Source organism: Amyelois transitella, chromosome 17 (assembly GCF_032362555.1).
Source record: "Amyelois transitella isolate CPQ chromosome 17, ilAmyTran1.1, whole genome shotgun sequence".
NCBI lineage: Eukaryota > Metazoa > Arthropoda > Insecta > Lepidoptera > Pyralidae > Amyelois > Amyelois transitella.
Window position 1 is genome coordinate 1,953,879 of NC_083520.1, and position 12,002 is coordinate 1,965,880.

Genomic DNA, 12,002 nt, shown 5'->3' on the forward strand with positions numbered 1-12,002 from the left:
ACAGAGCCAACAGTCTTGAAAAGACTGATAGGCCACGTTCAGCTGTTTGGTTTAATGATAGAATTGAGATACCTAGGTGAAATATGACCCCGGATTCTACCTTTTGACAGAAGATGTGTCTACCTCGTAAAGGGTAAAGACGTGATATTTATTTGTATGAGAAGCAGAGTGAAAACAAAATCGTGACGCTAAAATGACGATACGAAGCCTAGACTATGGTATCTTTACGACTAAAAGTCGTCAACTACATCCAACCTAAGTCTGACCGACTTGATTGAACGCGTGTCGTCAGACCTAAGTCGGATGAAGTCGGGGGCACGCTGCAAGCTTCACTCTGGAAATATATAAAGAGACATATGAAAGTTTAAATGTATGACATAGACTGGGAGTTATTGACAAATAATCGTTTTGTCAAACTGAGGGAAATTTATGACAACAACGACTAAATAATAAAAATGGGCGTCATATACATATTTTCAGAGGTTATATCGTAATTGTGTTATATTATACGGTATACTAGTTTATGCGCGGTGTGTTGCTCCCGAGGGAATTTAAAAATCGGTTCAGTAGTTTTTGAGTTTATTCGTTACAAACATACAAAAATACATATCTTTTCTCTTTATCATTAGTGGGGATGTGGATTAAATGTATGTGACATATAGTAAGTAGATGTTTAATATAATTTGGACCTATATTAAGTATATTCACACTTTCTAGTTTAAATCAATTTTTAATTCCAGGTCGTCAACGATACCTAGCGCAAATATAAAAATGTATGCGAATACGATTTTAGTTAGTTATAGTTTTAATAGCATCATAAATTAAATAACAATAACAAAAGAAGTATATTAGTTTCACGTATACTAAGCACCAATACTCTATCTTGGTCTTTATTATATACTCGTTTATGTAAAACTTATCCAACTTGATGCAAAGAACCAACCCATCCTACTAATATATAAATGCGAAAGTTTGTGAGTTTGTCAGGATGTCAGTATGGATGTTTGTAACTTTTTCACGCAAAAACTACCGATTACGATGAAATTTGGTATGTAGGTAGCTGAAAACCCAGAATAACATATAGGCTTCTTTTTATCTCGGAGTCCCCGCGGGAATGATTCCACGCGGACGAAGTCGCGGGCGGCCTCTAGTATATCAATAAAGAAATAGCCCCTATATTAATATTATATACGAATGTGTTAAACAAAATAATAATATATCTATTAAAAGGGACTTCGAATTTGGAACAGCATTAACTTAACAGAGTGGAATATCATTTTGGTCTGCCCATGATTTATTTAAATCTAAAATATAACATAAAGTTTTCTTGTTAGATATACATATATTGTAAAACATAAAACTATGTTAATTATTGTTGGTTTTGTATATGCTTAATATTATTATTTATTTTGTGTAGGAATAAATATATTTATTTAGTTTGACCCCACATAAAGTTCTCAGTCAGACCTAATGGTTGACTGATAAATAATGCTTCCAGCATTAAGTCCGCCAATTGTGCTATACACTTGTATCTCTTACAATAAAATTTTAATAAATAAAAAGAAAATATAAGTAAACAAAAGTAACACAAGTATTTTACAAGTAACACAAATTCAACCCACAAGAAACTTAGCACTGTTAGGGTAACCGTCCACTGAGCGCGGCGTCCGTGCCGTATGCGCGCGCATACTCGTACATCTCAAGCAACTAAGTGCATTACTATGACTGAGTAAATCGCAACATTTGTAGCTCCAGTTTTGAAGAGGTCGAGGTTTGGGTGATGAGCGGAGCGGACGCGGTAGCGGACGATAGAAAATATTAAGAGTTGTTTTAGAAAAAAAGATAACATATATATATACATACCATTAAGCCTATTTCCCATTGGGATAGGCGGAAACTATAGATTTCCATTTGCTACGGTCCTTACCGACCTCCCTCTCTTTATTAAAATTAATACTCTTTTACTTCGACTGATGAGAGCTAAAGATAAGCTAAGAGAGATAAAGCAATATGAATACACATTAAAATTAGTAAACAAAGGCATTTCTAAAATCCAGAAGAATAAAAAATAGTCGAGACTTAAAACCGAAGTACACGTATATATACTTCAACTAAATTAATTCGCTACCTCACTGCATTATCATTTCCAAATTGAATTGTAGCACTTAAACATGGTCATAAATCTAAATAAATATATCATCCGTGCATTTTATAGCGGTCTCGGCTGCACGCGACTGAATTCATTTGTCTGATATTTTTCTCCTTAAACGATTGCTTTTACACCATCTATCATCTTGACATGCTTAATTACGGTTGTAATAGCTCGGTCTTTTGTATGCAATGATAAGATTTAGAATGTATTTTTAATATCACTTACTTAACTTACCTTACTATAATTTCACATAACGAAATCTTTGCGTCGATTTGAAGTGTGTGTTGTGTGAAAGTTATTTTCATTAACGCTTTATAAAATAAATCTTTAATAATAGACATTTAAAAAAAAGGTTGCCTTTATATTTCACACAAACAATATGCGTTATTAAACTAACAAGTGAAAAATTTATAAAAGAAAATAATTTGACTGGTAACATATTTTCTTAACACTATGATCACATCCTTATCCATACAAAGTAACACACGTTAGTTACCCAGTGCCTCGCTTTCTTTGTTGTAAGCATATAATTATATTTATATGCAATTTCCGTTATTAATTGCTTCCTAAATTAGTTTATTTATCTGTGACTTCTAAACGCTTTATCTAAAAAAATTTTCACAAAATATTTTAACTTTTTTATCTTTTATATTGAACAAATAATTAATATTTTAAGTAAGGCTTATTTTATTTTATTTTTTATATAAAAGGGTCAGGTCTGAAATCTGAAAACGCTGCCAACCATATAAAATGTAACGAAAATGTCGGAAAGCCTGAAAGGCTAAGTTCAGCTGTAAGTTAAGATAGAATTGAGATTCAAATAGCGACAGGTTGCCAGCCCATCGCCTTAAAGAAAAACCCCAAGTAGATGGAGCGTTCCTATTCTAAAGTTTTAAAAAAAAACAAGTTACTGCTGTTTTTTTTATTTTTTCAATTTTTTTTTAATTTCCTTCAAATAACAATCAACACAATGCTAATTTTTCTACAGCCGTATAAAAAAAAACAATAATCTGAGGCCATCCTTTCATATCCGACGGTTTTGTTGGTATGCTTCCCGCAGCCTGTTACCTATCGCAAGGCGAAATGTCCAGTCTCTGTCGAAACGCAATACGCTCCGTTTGTTTTGGAGAATTCGTTACCCAACCAAATACACACCCGGTTAATGTCTTAATTATGCGACGAATGGTGTGATTTGGATCAGCATATTAAAGGTTGTATTTATAAATGAGTCGCTATCGATTTGCTAGCAATCTTCATTCAATCATTCATCAAGACTTAATGATAGAATTGAGATTCAAATAGTGACAGGTTGCTAAAGAAGAATCCCAAGTTTATAAGCCAATCCCTTAGTCGCCTTTCACGACAGCCATGGGAAAGAGATGGATTGGTCCTATTCTTTTTTATATTGGTGCCGGGAACCACACGGTTTGCTAGCAATCAATTTAATAATGGGGTTAATAAAGGGTATAAAAAACCCTCGCCTTGGGGCTTCCTTCCCGTGGGAAATTTCTGAAAGAAGTGTAAAAGTCTGGCCTATCTGAGAGGTTAGTTCCAGTTTTACTAGGTCTAAGCGTCGAGCAAGTAAACGCGAGTTTGTATGGAATAGCATTAGTGCCATCGCGTTACCACTAGATGGCGCTGACCAAATCACATACAAATTCGCGTTTTTTGCCCGACGCGTTTGATCGAGATAAACTGACACTAACCCCTCGATTGTGTAAAATCAATCCAGTAATTTAGTTCTGTCTCCCCGTTATATAGAGACGTGATTTATGTATTCGTTTGTACGTGGCCATCATGATTTTGACGAAGCTACATTTAAGTCGATTAAATTTTATCATATGAGTGAACAAATAAGCGAATTAAGATCTCTATCGTTTTCATAGAGATCTAATTCTGAATTAATGTTAGATCTGTTAATCTGCGAGGTACAGTTGACAACACAATTCTTACACAATACAATTAATTCATTGTTGGACAGAAAGCATGTTTAAATATTTAATTCCGATTATTTCAAAATTGCCTTTAAAGGTTATGTTTCGAATTCGCATGAGTTTTTGAAAATTCTTATGCAGGTTTTTAAATTTTTATTTAATCTTAATCTCTATTCTGTTTTTATTTATTACTTTTTAATAGAAGAACAATTTGAAGATTGCAGAAAATATATATATATTTATAATCGAAATATGACATATAATGATCACACAGCCCAATTTTGAAATTGAAATTTCAAATTCAAACTCAGATTTAAAATTTTTGGTGGTACCTATAAGACTGTACTAAGAGAGCATTCCCCAAAAAAATTTCCCACGGGAATGTAAAGTATATTTCGTTCACGCGGGTATAGTCATGCTCGTAATTATATATAAATAATTATATTGTTGACTGTACAATCTCAACTCAACCCGCATCAACACCCATCTATTTCTTGGAGTGTGAAGATGGGCGATGCGCGCGCGCAGTCGATAAGAACAATTAATTCTGCAACGCTTTCTCTGACCAACCGAGGTACCATTAAATTTTTATTTACATCTCTGTAAACAAGTATAATTTTTAATGTCTGTGTTTAATTTTCCTATTGATATGAGCTATTATTATGTAACCTTTATAAATAAGAACATTTTGTTTTCATTTTTGATTTGTTAATTGTAGCGATAGGTCATCATTTATACATACATATTATCACGTCTATATCCCTTGCGGGGTAAACAGAGCCAACAGTCTCGAAATGACCGATAGACCACGTTCGGCTGTTTGGCTCAATGATAGAATTGAGATTCAAATAGTGACAGGTTGATAGCCCATCGCCTAAAAGAAGAATCATGATTCTCCTAGAGATTATTCTAGTTTCGTCGTATTAGTATTAATTAGAATCCGAACTAATTACGTAAGTTGGTTAGTAGACGGCCGCAGAAAGAGAGATTCAAACCTTAAACTTTACACTTGTTCAGTTAAGAATCGATTACCTTAACCACTACTCCAGCAACGCTCTATCATAGATATACAACCACATTACCTTTTCTACTTCACTTCTCGTCCCCATGGACGTCGTAAAAAACGACTTAGGGATATGCTTATAAAGTTGGAATTCTTCTATTAGGCGATGGACTAGCAACAGCTGAACGTGGCCTGTCAGTGTTTTCAAGACTGTTGGCTCTGGCTACCCCGCAAGGGATTTAGGCGTAATTTAATGTTTGTATGAATGTATTCTACTTCAAGAAAAGTAAATAAGAATCTTTAATACGATGGCGTTAGAATAATGTGTGGATGACAAGTCAACATTTATAAGAAATAGGATGATTGTAGAAAATGTACGGTCAATCGATTTGATTTAAATTAAGCGCATTGCCGTGTCTATTTGAAGTAGAATGTTTGAAGTCATTATTATCATTGGCTATTGACTCAGTTTCATCCTCGCTAGAATGATTCTGCGATTGGATGATTATCCAAGAATAAGCAGAAAGGTGTGTTAAGGAGTATGACAATGATTTATGCCCTGTGGTTCCCGGCACCAATACAAAAAAGAATAGGACCACACCATCTCTTTCCCATAGATGTCGTAAAAGTCGACTAAGGGATAGACTTACAAACTTTAGGCGATGGGCTAGCAACCTGTCACTATTTGAATCTCATTTCTATCATTAGGTAAGCCAAATAGCTGAACGTGGCCATTCAGTCTATTCAAGACTGTTGGCTCTGTCTACCCCGCAAGGGATATAGACGTGACCATATGTATGTATATACAATGATTTCAAAATAATAGCTTTGGTCTCCATGTTTGGTAATCGTCACTTAGGACCACTCCTTCTCATCCCTCGGATGTCATAAAAAGCATCTAATGAAATAGACATACAGGCGTCTAGTGTAGCTTTTACCATGATCCAATAAAGATCTTACCATTAAGAGTTTGTAAAAGTCAGATGGAAATTTCGGTACACAAAGTAAAGTCAAATAGACGACCGCCATAAAAAAGTTTTTGAGAAATTCCTGCATGCATGCATACATGCATGCATATGATCACGTCTATATCCCTAGCGGGGTAGACAGAGCCAACAGTCTTGAAAAGACTGATAGGCCACGCTCAGCTCTTTGGCTTTGTGATGGAATTGAGATTCAAATAGTGACAGGTTGCTAGCCCATCGCCTAAAAGAGGAATCCCAAGTTTATAAGCCTATCCCATAGTCGCCTTTTACGACATCCGTGGGAAAGAGATGTAGTGGTCCTATTCTTTTTTGTAATGGTGCCGGGAACCACACGGCACAGAAACGAGAAATTCCTATCCGCGAATAACCCCTGTGTGGTGATATGCAACCACATTAGCTTTGACACCTTTCCTACTACTATTATAAAGGCGAAAGTTTGTATGGATGTATGGATGTTTGTTACTCTTTCACGCAAAAACTACTGAACCGATTACCATGAAATTTGGTATGTAGGTAGCTGAAGACCCAGAATAACACATAGGCTACTTTTTATCCCAGAGTTCCCGCGGGATTGATAGGGTTTCCATGCGGACGAAGTCACGGGCGGCCTCTAGTTTTATCATAAAAGGAACATTTCATTTCTGTCACATGCTCAAAGTTAAACTGTATAATTTTATTGAATAAAGCCATATTAACTGAGAAATGGTTAGTTATTCTACAATTTATTCAATAAACCCTGGCAAAAGCTAGTATAACATTTGCTAATATGTAGAATGTGTATGAATGTGGATGAAGCAAAGGAAGTATGCAGGGATCGTGGCGAGTGGAAAGAGGTAGTCTCTGCCTACCCCTCCGGGAAAGAGGCGTGATTTTATGTATGTATGTAATATGTAGAATCTGGAGCTTGTATCTAGCAACACTGACCGCATTTCTTACAGTTATCCGTTAGCTGCCGTGATCACACAGTTACATTGAGTCCCCGCAAAAACGGCGGTCGTGATCGATCTTAGACCATTGCAAAATAACGTAGTTAACAGATAAGAGGAACAACAAGAGAAGTCTAAGTACGTCGTGGTACCAAGGTTTTTTTTAAGGGGCATATCAAGCAGATTGCTTGCCCTTGCACCAGTGAAATACATACATAAAATCACGCCTCTTTCCCGGAGTGGTAGGCAGAGACTACCTCTTTCCACTTGCCACGATCTCTGAAAAGTGGCACTCTTACTGTATGTTGCTTATTTAAAAAAATATAATTCCGACGCCTCAAGAGTTAGAATACTCGTACATATGCACACAATCTGTACCTAGAAAGTTAAGACCTATAATTGTTACCATAATAGATAAATTCAAAGAATCAATGCCGTGCCGTGTGGTTCCCGGCACCAATACAAAAAAGGGTAGAACCACTCCATCTCTTTCCCATGGATGTCGTAAAAGGCGACTAAGGCATAGGCTTACAAACTTGGGTGTCTTTTTTAGGCGATGGGCTAGCAACCTGTCACTATTTGAATCTCAATTCTATCATTAAGCCGAATAGCTGAGCATGGCCATTCAGTCTTTTTAAGACTGTTGGCTCTGTCTACAAGGGTTATAGACGTGACCATATGTATGTATGTATGTAATCAATGTATTATTATGTTGAGTCACATCTGTTCCTCAAATATTTTGCATAATCACCGCCGCGGCCGTGTGTGACGATATTGTAGTGATTACTTAGAATTATTTTTATGGAGTGGTTGCTCAGTAAGGAGTTGTAATTTCTATTGGCTTGAACTATAATAGATTTCAGCGCATTGTGGAATATGACATGTTTTAACATCTTGACTTGGTTTGTATGAAGCTAGCTGCAGGTTACCGTGATTATAGATATGCATACAATCACGTCTATATCCCTTGCGGGATAGACAGAGCCAACAGTCTTTTAAGACTTAGTCCCTATGATCAGCTGAATTACTTATTTTTATTTTTTTTATTTTTTATTTTATTTTATTTAACAAGGAAGACCAACAGCTAATTATATGACAATACATAAACACGATACATAACAAGGAAGCCAATTATAGGTCCTCACAAATAGAAATACAATGGTGATATAAAAGTTGAACAAAACTAAACACGCCACTCGCAATCGATTACAACAAGTAAAGTGGCTGACAAGTGCTTAAAGTCTAAGAATTAACAAAATATAAAATATTAATAAAAACTACTAATCCTGTAAGTGCTCATACAAAAGTCGTTTAGCTCTCGCTATGCTCGTAGTGAATAAGTCAATATCCAATTCACGAGATATATTATTAAAATTATTGCCTGTACGCACAAGAAAAGCATTTCGCCTGTATTTAGTAGACACTATAGGTGTACGTATACGTAGAAGGAGCGTTTAAATTTATTTTTGCCAAGAGATCTGGTGAATTTACTAAACCGGAAGCTATTTTTAACAGGTAAGCTATATCAGCAACATCTCTACGAATTTTTAGTGGAACCAAATGATGTAACTTACAGAGGTTAAAGTAATCTTCAGAATTGTAATTAATATTAAGACGATAACAAAGAAACTTAACAAACTTTTTTTGAATATTCTCAATTCGGTCAATATAAATATTACAACGAGGGTTCCACACCTGGGATGCGTATTCTAGGTGTGTACGTACGTAGGTACAGTATAGGATTTTGATAGTTTTAATATTCTTAAATGAGGATGAAGTTCTTAAGATAAAACCAAGAGCTTTGTACGCCCTTGATACTATCTTGTCAACATGTGTATCGAATATGATTTTAGAATCATGATACACTCCCAGATCGCGCACCCTTGAAGAACGCTGCAGAGGCTGACCCTTAAGCGTGTACGTGGTAGGTATTATATTTCGCTTCCTGGTGTAAGTGACAACTTGACATTTAGATGGGTTAAGGTCGAGTTCATTGATATGGCAGTAATGTTCCAGGCGGCTAATATCAGCTTGCTTGCCTGGAGGACCGTGCGCAGGTTGACGAGCAGCAGCACGCGCAGCTCCACATCTACACGGATGGGAGCAAGCACGATGGGAAAGTCGGCGCGGCGCTGACCGTATGGGAAGGCGCTGCGGAGACTATAGTACCAAGAAGCTGAAGCTCGACAACATGTGCACGGTGTATCAGGCCGAACTGTTGGCCCTTTCTGTGGCGACCGAGCGGGCCCTTCGGAGCTCAGCGCTTAGCTGCAATATTTATTGTGACTCCAGGTCGGCTCTCGAAACTGTCTCTGACAGCAGTTCCCTGCACAACCTGGCGTTAACTGCGAGAGCCAACATAAAAGAGGCCACGATGTTGGGCAAAATAATAAAGCTATTTTGGGTTAAGGCTCACGCCGGGTTGGAGGGGAACGAAAGGGCTGACGACCTGGCCAAGAGCGCTGCGCTCGGCAGGGTTCGACCCCACTACGATAGATGTCCGGTTTCATTCGTCAAGCGGCAGATCCGAATGGATACCATTGACGAATGGAACCGGCGCTACGTGGAGGGGGAAACGGCATCCACTACCAAGTTGTTCTTTCCCAACGCAGGAAAGGCGTATCAAACAGTGAGGAAGATTGCGTTGACCCCCGTGCTCGTGCAGGTGTTCACGGGACACGGCGGGTTCTCGCAATATTTGAGTAGATTCAAATGCAAGGAGAGCCCTACCTGTGCCTGTGACCCTGCAAACGAGGAAAGCATCGGCCATGTCCTAACCGAATGCGCAGTATATGCCAAAGAAAGAAATGATGTAGAAATCGAGATCGGCGAAAAAGTTTGCATAGACAATCTGGCAACAATATTAGAAAATAAAATGATAAGAGAAAAAATTTTAAATTACTGCACAAAACTAGCTATACAAACAATTAAGAGGAACAAAACCAAAGATTAGAATAGAATAGAACAATAAGAAGAAGATGAGAATAATAATAATGAGAAATATAGAATAATGAATAGACGATACCAAATATGATATATTAAACACAAATAAATAATACAACTAACAAATGGAAAATATACAAGGAAACACAAGATCCCTGTCCTCCCACACAGGGTCCCTCCTGATGGAGTTTCCATGAGCAGGTGGTGTTTTAGCACGGTAAGAGTCCGGCACTACCTGGGTCCTCCTTCCCAGGCTGTCCATGATGGATTTCACCACCTGCTCATGTAAATAAAATAAAAAAAAAAAAAAAAAAAAATATCAGCTTGCAGTGCAGATGCGTCTGCTTGGGATGATATTGTAGTAAATATTTTCATATCATCCGCGAAACATAGCAATCGGGAAGTCAGTAAACTGTTATCAATATCATTGATCATAATATTGAAAAGTAGGGGCCCCAGCAGAGATCCCTGGGGAACGCCGCTGGGAACAATCACCCAGCTGGAGATGTAATTTTTCACTACAACAGCCTGAGTTCTATGATCAATGTAAGATCCGAACCACCTTAAGAGATCCCCACCGATTCCCATGGACGCTAGCTTCTGCAGTAAGATTTTATGGTCTATCCGATCAAAGCATTTCGCGTAATCTGTGTAAATAACGTCTACCTGCTTGCCAGCATCCATAGACTCAGTGAGAAAATCGTTGAGAAAAATTACTTAATTAAGATAAGGATAGTGACAAGTTGTTACCCCATCGCCTAAGAGAATCCCAAGTTTATTAGCCTTTCCCTTAGTCGCCCTTTACAACATCCATAAGAAAGATATGGAGTGGTCCAATTATCAAATGCCGGCAACCACACGGGCATAGTGACAGTTTGCTAGCCCATCGCCTAGAAGGATCCCAAGTTTATATGGCTTTCCCTTAGTCGTCTTTTGTGACATCCATAAGAAATATATGGTGGAGTGGTCCAATTATCAAGTGCTGGGAACCACACGGGCATACATTAAAAATAATTCAGTGTACTTACGATGATGATGAAGCAAAGGAAGTATGCAGGGATCGTGGCAAGTGGAAAGAGGTAGTCTCTGCCTACCCCTCCGGGAAAGAGGCGTGATTTTATGTATGTATGTATGTATGTACTTACGATACATCAGGCGTAGTGTTTGTTAGAAGCCGTACACAGTCCAAGCAGCCCCTGGCGGCCGCGTAGTGGAGCGCTAGGGCTCCGTTGTTGGCGCGCCCCGCCGGCATGGCCCGCCCGCACCACCACCCCTCGACAGCTAACCGACCGCTCCTGTGGGGACATTAAGGAATTATTTAGGAAGCCAGGATTAATTTGTATTTAGAATGTGAGGTTTGTCTGTATTTTAATTTCATGCGTACAAGATAAGTTAATCAACTGTTATTTTTTAATTTAAGGATTTTAGATAATAACAGTTTTAATAATTTAATAGTTACAAATTATATATTCTGTGATGTTAGGAAAACCTTGAAATTTATAACTAACTTGGTCTTAATTAATACTATGTAAGGCACAACAATTTCAAATAAACAATACAATTTAACCATCATAATTAGTCAAATTTAATGTTTAAATTGTGTTCTTGAAAATAAAAATTATTGAATTCGATTAAATCAAAACTATTTTACACAATTTGTATTTTCATTAAAAAGACATCAACGCGCACAGTATATTGATATCAACGCCATCTAGTAGCGGATAGAAACATTACATCTAAACATGGACAGCACATATGGACAGTATGCGTGTCTTTTAAATACGAAAACAGCATGCTTACTTTACTTTGGCTATTCGTCAGCAGATGGCGCTGAAATTACCTAAAATTAATTATAATTAAAGATGGCAGCACATTATTGAAGATTTTAAAAAAAAATTTATATTGACCTTATCACCAACAGAAAAAGTATTAAACAGAAAAATTCATAATTAATATAAAAAAAGAGATAGTTAGTAAATAGTTACACTTTACTTTCGTCGAGCAACATAATTTACTAGTTACCCGCTCAATTTGCCAATTATTTATTGGCAAAATACG

At 37.1% G+C, this 12,002-nt stretch overlaps 1 protein-coding gene across 1 annotated transcript in view; it reads right to left on the reverse strand.

Moving 5' to 3' along the window:
* LOC106143373 (espin) overlaps nt 1-12,002 on the reverse strand; it is a 112,693-nt gene that overhangs the window by 38,653 nt on the left and 62,038 nt on the right. Inside the window, exon 2 of the mRNA XM_060948872.1 lies at nt 11,090-11,239. Coding sequence (XP_060804855.1) covers nt 11,090-11,239 — 150 coding nt within the window. The remainder of the gene's footprint in view (nt 1-11,089; nt 11,240-12,002) is intronic.